We start from the raw sequence: 17,877 nt of genomic DNA, 5'->3' as shown, positions 1-17,877 counted from the left end.
CTAGTCAGAAAACTCCCTGCTATGATTTGTAACCCCTGTTACAAAACTTCCCTTCTGGAAAGCTCTGATTTTGCCATAGCTAAAGATGCTCCTGGTGAAACCTCCTTTTATGGCTGCATTTGAGTTCTTGACTCTGCAGCAATGGCTTTGGTGGGTTGGTTTAGCACAGCCACCAGTGAGGAGTTGTTGCCAGTAGGCTAAGGCTTGCACTTACAGCCTACAGCAAAAATAAACCTATGGCTGGAACCCTAAAATGGTTTGGGGTGGAAGGGGCCTCTGAAGGCCATGCAGCCCAAACCCCTCACCTCTGCAGCCAGCAGGGACATCCTCCACTAGAGCAGGTTGCTCAGAACCCTGTCCAGCCTGACCCTGAAGATCTCCAGGCTGGGGCTGGATGTTTCTGTATGCTGCAGTTACCTGCAGCCCATCTGGACATAGGTGTACAGAGGGCTTCTGCCAGCTGCTTTCATGCCACCTTCCACTACTCTTACTGCACCCAGGCTGTCTGCATGCAAAGTGGCAAATGTGGCTCATGCTCTGAACCCTTCCCATGGACACTGCAGGCTGTTCAGCTACAAGAAAAGTCTTCCTCCTGCTCCTTTCACAGCCTTCTGAACACAACCACCTCTCCCCTCTGCTTTTGAGCAGAGACAGTGTCTTGGTGCATGCTGCCTGACCGAGTGCAGGGCCTGGGTGGCAGGAAGAGCTGAGAACAGTGACTCCAGGTGATTTGAGATGCCAGCTCCCATGGTCATGAGCTGGAGGGCTCACTGCATTCTCCTCCTCATCTTCAGGCTAACATTGACACCATCTTCTTTTGGCAATCTTCCAGCCTCTGGCAGGGCTACAGGGAAGTGCCCAATCCAAGCTGTGTGAGCGGTGAGTGGCATCTGCAGTCTTCTCCTGCAAGGTTCCTCGGTGTAGGGAGGCTCCAGCCTGAGATGTTGCTTGTCCCTCACACAAGTGCTGTGGCTCGGGCTAGGCAACAGCTTGAGAGGAGAAATTCCCAAGCAGGCTTAAAAACACTTTATTAGCAGTATAATTTAAAGACTTCCTCAGCGAACTGGAGCAGGCTCAGTGCAGTGATGCTTCAGCAGGCCAGCTCCAGCTACACAAACAGTGCTCTGTTGGCATGGCGATGGCTGGGAACGGATCCAAGTGGGAGGCTCTGGCAAGCCAGCAGCAGTGCTAAGGGAGGTGCAGTCCTGCAGCTTCACCAAATGGTTTGCTAGTAAGACCCCCACAGGACTGCTGTGGGCAGAGCTCTGCACTCTTGTCCTGTCTCCCTTGCAAATTAAAGCTATGATAGGGTTAAAGCTGTGTAGTTGGCTCCGTATCAATGCTAGCAGCAATGAAATGGCAGTGAGTGGTGGCCTGCAGGTGCTATTTCCATGTCTGCATGGTGGGGAACTGCTGTGGCACTGCTGGGTAGGCCATCTGGTCCTGGAATGAGCTGCAGCTGAGGCCTGGTGCCCCTGAGTGCTTCCCGTGACAGTTCTGCAGCTGGTGAGTTACTGCTGACACCCAGAAGCAGTAGCTGGTAGCTGAGGTGAGGCCAAGCAGAGCACCTCAGCAGATTGCCTTCCAGAGGCATGACTAAGGGCTTGTGGTACTGACCTTGGAACTTAGGAACCCTCCTGCATTAAGCTCTGGCACAGCAGTGGGCAGGCTGCAGCCTTGGGACACAACTGCTGGAGAACAGATGCCTGGCTCCAGGCAGCTGCACTCAGCTCAAGATCACACTGCAAGTGAAGGCAGAGGGGTGGTGGTGCAGGTCCTCTGAGCTGTGGGGTCCTCTGCAGCCCCCAGGCAGAGAGAGCGGAGTGGGGCAGCAGACTCTGCTCTGGTGCACTGACTTCATCTGCCACCTTTGGGAGAAGCAGGGCTTCTTGAGCTGGGAAAACCCAGAGGAGGAGTGAGGAGATTTGCTCTCTTCCCTCTGCCAGCCTAAGCTCACAGCCCAGTAGCTTAAGGGCTTAAAGTCCTGACTGTACAGACACCACTTCTGATCCTCACCACCCTCTGGTGCCTTATTTCACAGCACCGGGCCCCGGTGACCAGCTTAGTGTGACAACAGTGCCCCAGAAACCAGTTCTGCTCTCAGCAGTCCTGCCAGCAGGAGCAGAAGCTGCAGCTCAGCCATTTCACAGTGTTCCCAGTGGGGTTTGGAGCACTCTCCCACGTTGTGTTACCTGATCCTCATTAGCTGACGTGCTCAAGAAATGTGTTCCTCAGAGAAGTCAGAGTGTGCAGCTCTAAACAGGCTGACCTGTCCTTGGAGGGGCTGGAGGTGGCTTGCAGCCTGCAGGGTAATTCCCAGCTTTGCCCATGCTCTAGGAGGCATCTGGGAACAGGCAACATTGGCATGTCCAAGCCAAAGCATGTTCTGGATCTCCTCCTCGCCCATGGATTTGTGAGCTGTGATGGCTGTTTGTGCTAGTATCCAGCTGATTTCCCCATCTTCCTCTTATCAGAGTAGGCAGAGATGCATTTCCCTTCCCTGGAAACTCCCTGCACAACATTCATTGCAAGGTGAGGTTTCTTTCCTTTATGTCCTCTTTCCAGCAGGCCAGCCTTCACCTCCTGCAGCAGGGAGAGGAGAGGAAACAGAATGGATGGCTGCAGGCACCTGAGGTCTGGGCATTGCCAGGTGTGAAAATGAAGGGTGCCTTTGTGGGTTGAGAAAGTGAGATTCCAGCAAGGAGGTTAGCTAGAAGCCAAACACAGATTGTTTAGAATCACAGAACGGTTGAGGTCGGAAGTCACCTCAAAGCTCATCTAGTTCCCACCCCCCATCATAGGCAGGGACATCTCCCACCAGAACAGGTCCCTCCAGGCCTCATCCAACCTATTCTTGAACACCTGCAGGGAGGGAGCATCCACAACCTCCCTGGGCAACCTATGCCAGTGTTTCACCACCCTCACTGAGAAGAGCTTCAGATGAGTTACAGGAGCAATTTCCTCCTCCCCAGGAGGAGACAAGAAGATCCAAGCAAGGCCACTCACCTCACTGAAGCGTTCCTCAAAGAGGATAGTGTCACCCTCAGCATGCATGACAGGAGCTGCGATGGCATCCTCCAGGTCGTAGCCAAACCACAGCTTGTTTATGATGGCCTGCAGCAGAACAAATCCCACCCTGACTGACTGGGGACACCGAGCAGGCTCCATGCTCTGTCCTGGTGCCATCACAGCCTGCCCTGCAAGGGGGGCTGAAGCCACCCCTGCCCTTGGCACAGAAGCACCAGAGACGAGGAGGTGAGGACAGAGTCAGCCTGCAGCAAGCCCTCTTCACTGCTGCCTTCCACGCAGCACTACCAGGAGCAGCAGAGCTCAGCCAAGCCCCCGCAGTGCTCCTGGCTCAGTGGGGGTGTCCCTGGGCGGTGGCTGTGGACTCACCATGGCAGTAGCACTGATGATCCAGGCCCCTCCTGCTCCCCCGACCACCAGCATGTCGCCTGTCTTGGAGATGAGAATGGAGGGCACCATGGCTGAGGGAGGCTTCTCCCCTAGGGCAGAGGCAGGGAACACTGTTGCTGCCTCTCAGTGGGGCTGCAGAGACACAGGACTCCACCTGCCCCACGCTTCCTGCTGCTGCTCACCCCTCCAGCAGCTCAGGCCTCCCAGCTGCCTGGTGCTGCAACCCCACCTCACGAAGAGCACAGGCTACACAGGAGGCATCTCCTGGTGCAGGGCATCCTGCGAGATTCGGGACTTGCTGCAGCTGGTGCAGCACGGCTGGGGAAGCACTGGCAGCAGCCTGAGGTGGCAGCAGCGATGTCCTCTCTCTTGCCAACCCAAGGAGATTTACATCAGGGAGAGCTGGCTGCAAAGCAGTGTCTGCATCAAGCCTGCCTCGTTACTGGACCCAGTGTGAGCCCACAGCACCTCCCAGCTGTGCAAGCAGCTACACACTGCTCCACGGAGCAGCCTGAGGAGACAGCAAGCTGCTCCCAGCAGCCGCTTCACTCCTTCCCTCCCCATCCACTAATGACCTCTGATTTCCCTGGTTAGAAACCAGAACTCTCAGGTTTCCATGTGTGGGCAGCTGTGGGTAGGCAGAGGCACACTCCAGGGCTTTGTCCTCTCCTAGTCTGAAGCAAAGTTGCCTTCATGCAGGCCCAGGGAAGGACACCTGCATACAGGCAGTTCTTGCTCACTTGCCACAGCCTGCTCCCAGCCTCGGGTTTCACGGTGAGGGCCAGGATGCTCACCTGGTGTAATGCTCCTGTTGGCCACACAGAAATCAGCCAGTTCATTGTTTAAAATGATCCCAGTTTGGTTGGAATACACAAAGGAGCCAAACCTGCAGAGGAAAAAGCCTTTCAGTGCCCAGTGCTCGCTGCTGCGGATGGCGTTAAGCGACGGTGGCACCCTGTGGGCTGCCCACATCTCCTCCCAGCCTGTAGCTGCCCCAGCCAGGCTGTCCAAAAGCTGCTGCTGCTGTGCTGGAGCCCAGGCTGGGCTCCCTGTGCCTCTGCCCACCCCACAGAGCCCGAGCAGATCGCGGCAGGTTGGCACAGCCTCGTGAGCTGAGTTGGTTCTTTAGGCTGCTGCTCAAAGACCTTTGCTGCCACATGCAAAAGGCATTCACGAGCAAGGGACTGCCTAAGCCTGTGAAACCCAAGGGGCTTGCACTGCTGGTAAAGAGCCCTGGCAGGTGCCCTGTGAGCCTGACTCGTGGCCCACAGGCTCCAGTTGCCCCCTCGGCTGCACTCACGGGTAGTTGATGGTGCTGGTGGCCGACACGGCGCTGCCATCTGCAGCCAGCACAGAGATGTGGCTGGTGCCCATGCTTCTGTGCCTCTGGTTGTAGACAGACTCCAGCAGGTTGTAGTGGCTGAGTGGGTGGTCCCCACGGCTGTCTATCCGCTGCCTGGCAAGCTCAGCCATGCTATCTGACAGCAGGGTGTCCGCAGTCCCCTGCAATCACAGCCAGGACACTGAGCTGTGCCGCCAAGGTGTGGACAGGTCTTGGGCACAGAAGCCTCAGCAGCCAGAGCCTGGGGACCTGCACTAGAAGCACCAAGCCCCATTTTCTGTGCTGAGTGGCCTGCAGCAAGCTCAGTGCCGAGGCAGCTTGGCACTGGCACATCCTTCATCACACCTACAGCTGAGACACCGCAGACAGCAGCTGGCCTAAGCCTGCCTCGGCCAGCAGAGCAGCACTGCTCCGGGCCAGCAGCTCTGAGCATTTCCTTTCCTCTCATGGCAGGAGGGTGCCAGAGCATTGCCCAGCCCTGTGCTGGCAGCAGCAAGGCTGCCCGAGGGCTTAGCAGAAAGGCTAAAGGAGTAGATGGCAATGCAGGGTGGGAAGAGCAGCAGGAGAGGGACTGTGCTGCTCCTGCTGTGCCCAGCAGCAGTGCAGGAGCTGTGGGGGGCTGCAGCTCACCTGGGCTCCCGAGAAGGCAGGGTCACTCATCTGGGCCTTCAGCAAGTTGCCAAACTTCAGGGCCTCAGCAATGCGGTGGAAGGCTTCCACCTTCTGCTCAGGGGTGGCCAGAGACGCTTCCTGCAGCTTGTACTCTGAGAGCAGCACCAGGGCGCACAGAAACAAAGCTGAAAGGAAGCCTCCTCCCATCCCACCTCGAACCAGCTGCCCCTTTGCCTCGGCTGGGCATGGGCACACGAAGTGCCAGGTGCTCATTTCTGCTGTGACTGAATTCCTCTGGAAGCCGTGGGGAGACCTTGCACACCTCGGCTCTGCCGAAGCACGCCAAGAACCAGCCAGCTCAGCAGCCTGCTCCGCACCGGCACACTGCTGCTCGGCACCGGCACACCGCTGGCTCGGCACCGGCACACCGCTGCTCCGCACCGGCACACCGCTGCTCGGCACCCGCACACCGCTGCTCGGCACCCGCACACCGCTGGCTCGGCACCCGCACACCGCTGCTCCGCACCGGCACTCTGCTGCTCCGCACCGGCACACCGCTGGCTCGGCACCGGCACACCGCTGCTCAGGGCCCCCCCTCTGGCTCACCAACTCCATTCCTGCCCCACTGCCCCCGGGCAGCACTCTGCAAGCCTCCTGCTGTCCCTTGTTCCTGAGGCATTTACCTTCCAATACCTTGAGGATGAACATGAGCACAGCCCCTCCCAGGGGCGGTCCGGGAGAGAAGACAGTGGTGTGATTGTCCAGGGTAATGTTCAGAGCGGTGGACACCTCTGCTCTGTATGCCTGGAGGTCCTCCAGCGAGATACTGGACCCTTCAGAGAAACCCAGACACAGGGATGGCATCAGCACCTTGGCTCCTGCCAGCTGCTGTGGGCTGCCACCTCAGAGCCTTGGCAAAAGCTTGTCCAGAGCCAGTGGTGGCAAATCCAAAGTTCTTCTACCACACACCCCAGTGCCTTCGAGAGTCCTTCCCTACTGCCACACCCCAGGACACCACAAGGCCTAAGGGAGCTGCAGAGGCCAGAACAGGAGAGTAGGTGGCTCTCAGCCCAGAGGCAAGAGCCAGGGCAAGGTGGCTCGTTCCCATGCCAGCTACCAATCCATGTGGCAAGCAAATGGCATGTGCTGGCCCTCACCTGGCATCAACCTCACTTGCAGGAATGAGTCCTGTCCAGAGGTATTAACTCTGGGTGTCACTTGGGGTATCAGCTAACTCCGGCTGTTACTCACCAGCCTTCCTAATGTCCTCCACCAGGGCCTTTCCTATCTGCCCCTCATAAAACGCTGCTGCTCCGTTCTCCGCGACAGCCTTCAGGGTCTGCTGCAGTGCAGGCCACCAGAAGGTCTCTCCCTGCTTCAAAAACCTTTGGCCGTGGCAGATCAGTGGGCTGTTGGAGAAGGAGATCCATCACTTTGCAGCATGTGCCCACCCTGTGCCCGTGCCCATCGCTGCTCCCCACACAGCACTGGTTTGCTTTCTGCACGCTGTGCACTCTCCCAGCTGCTGCTGTGCTGCAGGCTACACGGAGAAGAGCTCCCAGCTGATCACCACCCACGGCACCAGGCTCCCTTTCCCCACGTGCAGCCTCCTCCACGGGCCCTAACCAGCTCAGCTCAGTGAGGCTGCTCCAGCTGAGTGCCTGCTGCAGGGCCCTGCTGTCAGGGGGTGAGTTCTGCACAGCTGGAGGCAGCTCCTTCTCCCCAGCAGATGCACTTAGCAGGCAGTTTTGCTCTGTCGAGCTGCTCCAAATTGCAAAAGAGAAAAGGAAGGAGGAGCTGACTGATACTTGCTCTGAAACAGCACTCCTGCTACTTCCTCCCTGCCCACAGCAAGCTTCGACTGAGCAGTGTTGGAGCTGCAGCCTGTGCTCCGTGGCAGCACGGCAGAGGAAGGGTCTTGCAGCTGAGGGGGCAGCGACCCTCTGACTGCAAACCGATCGCTGCCTCTTACCACAGCCTTTTTCCCAGGCTGGAGAACATTGGGTGGTGGATGATCTTGTCCATGACTGGAGAAATGACGAGTGGCTCCGAGAGGAGCTTGATGCTTGGCTCAAAGAGGGCTCTCCAGGGCAGGCGGCCGTGGCGCCTGTGGGCTTCCTCGTAGCCACGCAGCTCTCCTGGCACCGCGATCCAGCGGGGACCTGTGGAGCACAGCAGCAGGGTCACAGCTGCTAAGGCATCAGCCTGGGCTGGAAGCACTCCACGGGAGGTGTGCATTCATACAGGCTGCCAAAAGCAGGCTTGGCTCTCCTCTTCCCTCCTCTGCTTCTGTTCTTTGGGCCATACCTCACAGAAGGGGTTTAGGGAAGCTGGAAGCAGACTCAGAGGTGCACAGTGAAAGCAGGAGAGGCAACAGGCACCTACTGCAGCAACGGGCAGGAGAGCAGAAGCACTCATAGGAGCCTGGTCGAACACTAGAGCAAGTGAAGCTGTTACATCCTTCATCCTTAGAGAAGCTCCAAATGGTGAGAAGATCCTGAGCAGAGAGAGCTAAGCCCTGACACCACCCTGCTTTGAGCAGGAGTTTGAACAGAGACCTACCACTGTCCCTTCCAGCCAGAGCTGTTCCCAATTCCTCCTCTTTCTCTCCCTGCAGGAACTAGGACACACCTCAAAGCAAAATGTGCTAGGGGAGGCGAACAAATGCAGCAGGAAACGTGGAGAGAGGCCAGATGTGCTGCTCCAGCGAGGCTGCCTGTGCCAAAGCGGTGACAGCACAGGGCTGTGGAGCCTGCTCGGGTGGGAGAGAGCTGGCAAAGAGGTAGCTGAGCTGGAACCCAGCAACTCGGCTGCTGGTGCTGCTGGGTTGCCTCCCCAGTGTAAGGAGAGAGGCAAACACACTAGATGGGCTCCTTTTGTTTCCAGCGTCCCAGCAGCTACTGACCTTGTTCTGCTCTGTAAGGAGTGCTGGGAAACTGCTGGTTGTGCACCACAGCATCCTGCAAAGAGGAGTCAGACAGCGACTGCTGCTCCCGCTCTGCTCAGGCTGGCACTGCTGCTGTCAGACAGCAAGCTGAAGGGCCCAGGACCTCCAGCTACTTTTGCAGAAGGCAGCACAGGCAGAGCGTGCTCCATCACACAGACCCTCAGACAGAGGCAGGCAGAGCATGCTCCATCACACAGACCCTCAGACAGAGGCAGGCAGAGCATGCTCCATCACACAGACCCTCAGACAGAGGCAGGCAGAGCATGCTCCATCACACAGACCCTCAGACAGAGGCAGGCAGAGCATGCTCCATCACACAGACCCTCAGACAGAGGCAATCAGAGTGTGCTCCATCACACAGACCCTCAGACAGAGGCAGGCAGAGCGTGCTCCATCACACAGACCCTCAGACAGAGGCAGGCAGAGCATGCTCCATCACACAGACCCTCAGACAGAGGCAGGCAGAGCATGCTCCATCACACAGACCCTCAGACAGAGGCAGGCAGAGCATGCTCCATCACACAGACCCTCAGACAGAGGCAGGCAGAGCGTGCTCCATCACACAGACCCTCAGACAGAGGCAGGCAGAGCATGCTCCATCACACAGACCCTCAGACAGAGGCAGGCAGAGCATGCTCCATCACACAGACCCTCAGACAGAGTGCAGAGCTGCTCCGCTGCCCCCAGCCTGTGCCTTACCGATGTGGAAAGCATTAGCAGCGCAGTCAGGGAGCAGACTGTGAGGGGACTCTGCCGGCACCGTCTCACGGGCATTGATCACCTCCACTGCTCCTGCAAAGGAGAAGCAGCAAATACACCACTTGGTCTTCCAGAGGGCAGCCTCCAGCCAGCCCAGAGCCCGTGGCAGGCTGCTGAGCTGCCCTGCAGCCAGTAGACCAGCTCAGCGAGCACAGCCGCGGGGCAGGCTGCAGTCAGCACACGCTGCCGTCGGCACACGCTGCCGTGCCCTGCCAGGCTTTCATTTACAGTAAGAGCTAACACAGGTGCAGGGACAAGGCCAGGGCCTGATTCCAGACAGTGAAGGTCACTTGGGCAGGGGACACGGGCTGGGACACGCAGGTTCCTGCACTTTCTCTGTGGGTGGGGCATGCCGGAGCTGTAACCAGAGCCTGGTGCTCCTCGGTGAGCCATTTCCCAAGGGATGGGGAAGTGAGCCTCAAGTCCACAAGCAGAATGGTGCCACTGAAAGCTTCTCTATGTATCAGGGAGCTTGAAACCCCCACCCAAACCCCACTTGTGTGCTGCTGTATTTCAGGTCCCGCCTATCAGCTGTCTCTGCCCTGGATTTCTGGCCCACGGTGCCAGCTCTGCAGGAGCCCACACAGGGCAGCAAGCACCTGGCCATGTGTGGCTCTGTGCAGCAGCAGCCACGCAGCAGAGGAGGGCTGCTGGCAGGACGCAAAGTGACCTGGCTCTGGCAAAGGGAACAAAGAACCAGAGCAGAGGTGTTCTGCCAGATGCTGCTATTGCACAAGGCACAGCCAAGCACTTCCAGAACCGTGACTCTGGGAGGACTTGGCAGGGATCTACACTGGTAATATTGTTCCTGTGTGCAGAGCTCATTTGACTCTTCAGGTCTATAAGCTCAGGGCCTTTAGGGAGACAAGACAGACAGAAAAACACCCCCAACCCCCACATTAAAAACATAAAAGCAGGAACACAACTCTGGCGTTAAGCCAGACACAGAAAGGCTGCCCCACAGGCCCCGGGCATGTCTAGCTTTAGACTGCACCTCCTGGAGGCTTCACTGCTGCTCTGGGCAGTCCTGCCCAGGCCAGTGAGGGCAGTGGGAGGTGCAGACCCAACCCCTCATCTTAGCAGGCACTGCCTGAGCTGCTGTGCAGGCTGAGCCACTGGAGTCCTCAGCTGAGCCAGTGCCACCCCCACGGCCAGCACAGGCACCTGGCTCTGCTCCACACCAGCCCAGCAGGCAGCACCACTCACACCTTGCTGCACTGTCAGCCCTATGGCTCTGAAGTGCAATTTGGCATTGTTTTGGAAGGGGAAGGAGAGATAGAGTCACTTCATTCTGCACCCAGAGCTCCTTTCCAGCCCTGGTAGAGAGCAAAATGCTGCTTTGTGACCATAGGATGTAGGTTTCATATGCAAAACATTGCTCTGCAAGAAGGTGAAGGCTCTGACTCCTGCACAGCAGCTGGGTGTCTGCAGGGACACAGGGCACCACGGAGAGCCATGGGCTGGCCCATACCTGTGCTGGCATTATAGATGGTGAATATGACCCCACCACCCAGGCCCGAGCTCTGGGGGTTCAGCACCGAGGTGCAGACCAAGCCAGCGATGGCAGCATCCACAGCTGTGCCTCCACTCTTCAGGATGTCCCTGTGGAGGAAAGGGAGAGAAAGAAGACACTGTGAACATCCAGGAAGGATGGAATGCAGGAGCCACAGGAAAATGTGTCCCTGGGGCAGCTGCAAGGCAGTGCAGCTGAAGTTAGAGAAAGCCACTGGCAGCAGCATGGGGAGGGAGAGCACAGGAAGGTGTCTGCCTCGGTGGGAGTGGGGAAGAAAGCAGAGGGAGAGAAGGGAGAGTCTGTAGCAAGAAAAAGCAGCCAGGGCCCCACCTCTGGTTGGACTTCTTCTGGGACAGGGGCCTGCAGCTGCCTACCAACGTTGCAGGACAGCAAGGAGCTCCCAGAGGTGAAGGAGGATGCTCTCAGCAGAGCTTTCCGAGTGCTGGGGCCCAAACGGCTGATTCTAGCTCCCTGCCTGCCCTTTCAAATCGAAAGGCATGAGCTGGCCAACAGGCAGGGCACCGGGGCAGGAATGAAGGGTTCCTGCAAAGCAAACTCCTGAGTCGTGCCAGTAAGCACAAAACTCAGAGCTCAGCTCGTTGCTCATGCAGTGTGCCTCCCTGGGCACCCTCTCCCTGAATCCTCACAGGGAAAATAAAGGAAGCAGCAAAACACAGAACCCCACCAACTGCAGAGGGAAAACCCCCAAACCCTCAGGTTCCTACCCAGGCACAGCCACGGCAGAGCACACAAAGGCTCCAGGGCAGCCTCCTGCTGTGCGCAGCCATCAGCTTCTGCTGGAGAAGCCTGGTTCGACAATGGGAAAGGGGCTGAGGTGGAGCTCCCGTGCCCGGCCTGCCAGTGGGCAGCACTGCCCTTCGCTGGGAAGGTTTCTGGCTGTTTGGGATGTGGCTCAGCTAAGGCAAAGCCAAAACAATTCAGGGCCATTAGGCTGATCCCTTTATGTGTCCCACTGCTGCAAGTGGCGCAGCTTAGAACGCCAGCCCCTGGAGGGACACCACTGCTCCGGGCACAGCCCGATTCCGTGCAACACCTCTCCGGAGAGATCTCAGCGCTGCAGCTGAGCTGAGCTGATAACAACACTCTTTGTCCTACATCCTTCCTGCCCCTTAGTTCCAGCGGTAGGGTTTAGCCGTTAGTGGAGTTTCCTTAAAGACAGCAGCAGCAGCCGGGGATGTTAACAACCAAGTCCTGCTCCAGCAGCAGCAAGGTGGAGGTTTGGCCTCCCAGGGTGGGTGAACGATGGCACTGAGCTCACAGAGTGCACACAGCAGGGATGGGCTGCAGACCAGGTTCTGCCCTGGGCTAAAAGGAGCCCTGAGGCCGTTTCAGACGCACTGGAAATGTGAACTGATTCAATTATTTTGACTTTTTGTTTTCCTGCTAAAGAAAGCTGGGGACTGGGAGGAGACCACCCTTTGCATGGCAGCTGCCTGCTCAAGATCCGTGGAGAGCAAAAGCCACATCTGTTTCTGGAAGAAAAGGGCCAGCTGCCAAATCTCAAAGTGTTAGAACACAAGAAGAGGGGAAGGCAAATCCCTTGGGACAGAAACATTCATCAGAAACGCTGCTGGGCCACCACTGGGAAGGATTTCTGCAGCAGATTCTCTGCCTCGGACTGAGCTTCCCAGGACCACAGCCCTGTTCTGACTGCTATATCGTCACCATTCTCACCCTCCCCACCACCCTGCGCCCCAGGCGGGTGTTGAGCTCAGGAGAACCAGTTCCCAGGGACTTTGCTGAGCTGCACTGCAGAGCTGGGGTGGGAGCAGGCTGCTGGGCAGGGTCAGGGCAGCCGGCCCCACTGCAGTGAGCCCCGGGGCTGGCAATGGGTGCTTCTCCTGCTGACTCCTGCTTCGGCCACTGGGAAGCAAAGGGGTGAAGCACAAGGGACGGCCGCGTTCAGCCAGCACAGGGGAGGGAACACAAAGCTTTTTTGTGGCTGGAAAACACCTCTTCCACTGCCAGGAGGGAACAGTGGCTCAGAGCTGGAGGTGGGTGTGGGTACCACTCACTGCCAGGGCAATCTCTTCCCGAGTCCTCATAGCTTCTTGACACAAGGACAAATTACCAAGGTGGACCAAGTACCAAAGCCACATCCTTGCATTAAAAACTCTCCTTTTAGCCTCTTAACCCTCTTCAACAAAGTGCTTCATTCCACTTAGGGACAAGTTTTCTTCCAGTGCAGGGCCCCTGTCTGACCAGATAGCTGCACAACACTGTGTTCCGTGCTCAATCTCCAGCAGCAAAAAGCCACCTGCAGGGAAGGAGCCAAGCTCAGTGCTGAGAGCTGGGCACTGCTGGCTGAGAGCAGTGCCTCCGGTGGCTAGCACAGGGCCTCCAGCGAGGAGGACACACACTGGAGCCTGGCTGAGATTGCTCATTTTCTGCAGGGAGCCAGAGTTGCATAAGGATTTCAGAAAGATCACCTCACAGAGCCCCAGAACACACTAGCACCACCTCCAGGGCTGGAAAGCCCAAGCTGGGAAGGAAAAGAGCAGCAAGAAGGTGCTGCGAGTCTGTCCCCCACTTCCTCTCACACAAACACATTACAGAGCCACAGGGCACCTTCAGAGATGAGCAGTCAGGGGAGTACAAGGGTGCCCCAACACAACAGCCTGCTCCTTAGAAGATTGCTTTTTGGCCAAGAGGGCCACTTGAGTTGTTCTCAATAATCTTCTCATCCCTGGAGACATTTAAAAGGTGCAGAGAAGTGGTGCTAAGGGCCACGGTTTAGCACCAGACATGGTGGAGCCCGAGACTGGTTGAGCAGCATGATCCTAAAGGTCTTTCCCAACCCAAATGGTTCTAGGATCCTATAAGGTCAGCTGAAAGCTCTGCAAGGAGCACACAAAGACTCTGTCTGGAGCAGCAGCATCTGAAACCAACACAGCACCACGTAATGCCCAGGACCGGCAGCTCTGCTAAGGGCACCCCACAGAGCCTGGGGGCTGAGCCTTTCTCTTTCTCATAAGGAAGGGTTTTTTAACTAAAGAACGAGATGTGTAAGTAGCTCAGAGATTAGCTGCTGCCATCTGTGCCAAGGCCCCAGGCACTGGACTGGTGCAGCTTTGCAGGGTGAAAGGGTGGCTCTGGGTGGGCAGAGAGAGGGTCTGTGGGGCCACTGGGGGAGAACAGGGCCAAAGCAGCACTGCTGAAGGCCTCTGTGGTGCCTTTGGACACTGGCTGCAAAGCCTTTCAGTCTCGGGGCAGGCTCAGCTGTCACAGGTGGCTTCCATTTGGTCGTGGCTTTGCCCTGCCCAAGCCATCAAGCTGAACCGATTTTGCCACGGTGTGGGAGATCTTTGCCTTTTCATGTGTTTCCACTAAAAGCACTGCTCAGAGAGAGGAAGTTTGTCTCCCTACCTTATTTGTCATGTTTTAAGCTCCTCTAGAAAACACATCAGGAGGCTCTGCAGCACACAGGCGAAGGCCAAAGACGTAGCCTGCCTCCAGCTCAACCAATTCACTCCAGCTTGGCCAAGCTGTTTGCTTCTGGGGCTAAAAGCTCCAACACTGACTGCTAACAACTGCAGGCATATTGATCACAGACTTCTCTTGAACTTATTTTTCTGCATGCAAAGATGCACCAAGGAATTAGCCAGCTCTGGTAGCTTACTTCTGCTGTGATTCCTAAGGGATGACAGCAGAGACCTGCTGGTTCCAACCCTGAGCTAGCAGAGCCTGGGCACAGCTTCCTTGAGCAAACTGCATCTGGTAACAGCCACAGCTTTGGGGCACAGAAAAAAATCCAAGGGAATGATTATCTTTGGTACTCAGGCTGGGCCACGAGCAAGGAACATGGCCAAGTGTGCCAGCTTCCCCAGCTGGTCCAATCCAGTCATGGATTTGCCTCTGTTCCCATTCTTACTGATTTGAAGGGCACCTCTTCCTGCCCTGAGGAGCTAACCTGCGCTCAGCATAAAAGCCCAGCCCTTGGCACGCGTGCAGCCACAGAGCATTTGCTCCCACTGCTCACAAATGCTGTGCCAGCACACCTCTGCAAGAGCCATGGGAGAGGTGGCAAGCACCATGCCATGGCACCACGTCCCAGCTCACTCCTCCGGCCACAGGGCAGAGCACACAGCATCACATGCAGCTTCTGCAGTGCCACCCCTCCGCTTCTGTGCGTAAGCAACAGTAAGATAATAACTGAAGTGGCAGAGAGCTTGCAAGAGAGGCTGCCAGACAAAGTGCCTACATCTTTCCTTCCAAGTGGTGTCTTTTGTGTCTCGACTGTCCTGAATTTGAAAGGGATCTGCACTTCACTCCCCAGCACAGAGTGTCTGTCTGGCAGAAACACACCTGCTGCAGGCTCCAGCCCAGAAGCACAGCCCCTGGAAGCTGGGGTGCACAGCCCCCTGCCCTCTCAGCCTGCCTTGCCTCTGCTGAAGTCAGCGGCAGCTCTCTGCTAGCTCCTCTCACTTCTTCCTTAACTCACTTCTGAGGCACCTACCTGCGAGACTTAACCACCAGACAGCTGATTTCCTGCGGCCCCGCCGGAGCCCAGCCCCGCGTTCCCGCACCAGAGCTCTGCGCCTCCGCGGGGCCATGGCTTTGCGGAGCTGCCAAACTTTGTGCCGTCGGACCCCAGCAGCAGCTGGCCCCTGAGCCGCGGCGCTGCCGATGGAGGGAGCGGGCGGGGAGCGGCACGGCCCCGGCAGCAGGGACAGGGCAGGCCCCCGGCTCGCTCCCGCAGCCGCTCCGAGCCCGCGAACGCCACCCGACGCCTGGAAACCCGCCAGGGCCCCGCACGTACCGGCCGATGGAGGAGCAGGTCTCGGTGTCGGCGGCCACGGCGCCGTGCAGGTAGCGCTGAGGACCGCACCTGGGCCGAGTCAGGATAACGGCGAGGGACACCAGCACGGCCAGCACCCCGAGGGCCAGCAGCAGCAGGCAGCAGACCTTCCCCGGGGACATGGCTGCTCCGGCGCCGGCCCAACTGCGTCTGCGAGGGCGTCCGCCCGGCCCCGGGGGGAGCGGAGGAGCCCCGCACTCGGGAGAGGGCCGGGGGCAGCCCGGCGCTGCGGGAGGAGGAGCGGAGGAGCCCCGCGCTGCGGGGAGGGAGGTCTCACGGCAGTGCTCTGCCCCCGGGGCTGAGAATTGCCTTCCCTTCGAGAGGCAAAGCTTCCCCAAAGGTCCAGCCCGCTCCTTGCTCGCCCTCTCAGCCGCCAGAGCCTTGTCACTCTCTTTTATAAACTTCTCCTGCATATCCACCGTATGGCTCTTGGGTTGTTGGTTTGGGTTTTTTCCTCCTCTGATGAAAACATTTAACACATTCACTGCCGGAGCACTCCCAGGTGATAACCTCAGGACTGATTGCTGGCTTCACGCAGCCTTGTCGAAAGAAAAGGGCTAACGACCACAAAAAGCCCAGATTGACTTCAGGTGTTGCAGGGTGGGGGGCGTCAAGCCTTGATAGCTCCAAACTAGCCTCAAACAAGGACAGCAGATGTCTGCAGATGAGAATTCTGTTTTCAGATGTAAAGTGGGGCTGGCAATGACTTTTAAGATCTCCTGTGACCACTTTGCACCTTTTCTGTGCGTGTGCAGCACTGGAATAAAACAAACATCTCAGCTCTGTCTGTTGACTGAATTTTGCACAGCAGGTAGAGGACCCAGGTTTGGGGCAGCACATGGAGCAAATGACCAGGCAGAGGCAGCCTGCGTGGAGAAGCACTGGGAAACTTGTAACAGCAAACTTGGGATGGCTCCTTTCCGTAAGACTACTCAAAGTAGTAAATGCTAAACACAAAACACAGGGATGGGTCTTTATAAACTTGACCTGATTGTTTGTTACAGTCTTGCATTTGCTTTTGCCATCACCAGACCTCACCTGCATCTGCTCCACACATCTTCTGTCCACGAGCGTAACACAACACATTGGCTAAAGCCACACAGCTGTGCAAAGCAGCAGAGCTAAAAGCTCTGGGGTCCAGTCTCTACTGATCAGCATCCAGGAGGCTGCTGCATAACACCAGACCTGACTCCCAACAGAGCAGCAAGCGGCAGCACCTACACAATGCTTCTGGTGCCAAACAGCTCTTCCACAGCCTCCTAACCATACAGCTGTGCTGGCACTGAAAAGGATCACAGGGTGCCAGGGGCTGGAAGGGACCCAAAGAGATCACAGAGTCCAACCCCCTGCCAGAGCAGGACCACGGGGACACATCCAGACACACCTGGAGAGGCTCCACAGAAGGAGACTCCACAGCCTCTTTGGGCAGCCTGTGCCAGGGCTCTGGGACCCTTCCAGTCAAGAAGTTTCCCCTCGTGTTGAGCTGGAACCTCCTGTGCTGCAGCTTCCATCCATTGCTGCTTGTCCTAGCCCAGGCAGCAGTGAGCAGAGCCTGTCCCCCACTCCTGACCCCCAACCTTCACATAGTTATAGACATTGATTAAATCCCCTCCCAGCCTGTCCTGCTGCAGTTTATTACTCCTCCCCAGGTGCAGCACTCTGCACTTGTCCTTGTTGAACCTCGTAAAGATGCACTCCACACCTGCCTGCTGCCTCTGTAGAAGGCACTGTCTGGGATCCTTTGCCTGCCAGACCTGGGAGAAGGGAGGTCACCTGTGCAGATCTCCACCTGATGAATTCCAGTACAGACTGTGGGCTGCATCTCACAGCTAAGCAGTACTATTTCACACATCCTATGTCCAGAAACAGATTTGCTAGATTAGACTTTTTGCAGTTCTATCTTCCCACAAGGTTATCTCAGGGAAGGGAGACCAGTCCAAGAAAAATATGTTTCTGTTGAAGACAAAGCTATGGTCCCTGTGGAATCATTTCTTGCTCTCCACAGCCCTGTCTGCCTTGGCCAGCATATCTGGCGCATGTAATAAGCCTCCACAGCTCTGCTGCCACTCTTTGTTTCAGCCCATTGCAAAACACTGATGATCCTGTCACATTTCTCAATCCCTATGAGATTTGCATCTTTCATTTCTGACTCTTTTTTACTACAGCACCTCCAGAAGGACTCTTTCCTGCCCATTCACAGCCAGGCTGGGAGTTCTGACCACTCAGCACCAGCAGACTCGAGGCTCGAGTGGAATTTGCCCCTTTGATGTCACCAAACACTGTGCAGAACTCAACTGCAGGCTCCAAATTCCCACCAGATTTGGTTTTCGGCTCAACACACCAACAGCTCTGTCTGTGTTACCTTTGTGCTACCAAGAGACCTGGAAGAGGCGAGACAGGAGCCAAGACATAGTGATGACCTGCCTCAGCTCACAGACGCCTGCCGTGGGCAAAGCCCTTGGCTTTTA

General features: G+C 57.1%; 1 protein-coding gene across 1 annotated transcript; it reads right to left on the bottom strand.

Moving 5' to 3' along the window:
* Positions 1–1,011: 1,011 nt before the first annotated feature.
* Positions 1,012–16,095, bottom strand: GGT5 (gamma-glutamyltransferase 5). Its single transcript, XM_064168178.1, has 12 exons — positions 15,371–16,095; positions 10,549–10,679; positions 9,018–9,110; positions 7,344–7,533; positions 6,623–6,780; positions 6,055–6,204; positions 5,390–5,523; positions 4,718–4,920; positions 4,212–4,303; positions 3,397–3,506; positions 3,007–3,114; positions 1,012–2,583 (listed from the first exon to the last, which is right to left on the bottom strand). Exons 1-12 carry the CDS (start codon positions 15,820–15,822, stop codon positions 2,437–2,439), a joined length of 1,968 nt encoding a protein of 655 aa, XP_064024248.1. The 5' UTR covers positions 15,823–16,095; the 3' UTR covers positions 1,012–2,436.
* Positions 16,096–17,877: the final 1,782 nt, after the last annotated feature.

Source organism: Pogoniulus pusillus, chromosome 30 (assembly GCF_015220805.1).
Source record: "Pogoniulus pusillus isolate bPogPus1 chromosome 30, bPogPus1.pri, whole genome shotgun sequence".
Classification (NCBI taxonomy): Eukaryota; Metazoa; Chordata; class Aves; order Piciformes; family Lybiidae; genus Pogoniulus; species Pogoniulus pusillus.
Note: the sequence above shows the minus strand (reverse complement) of the source record. Positions and strands in the feature narration are given on the sequence as shown.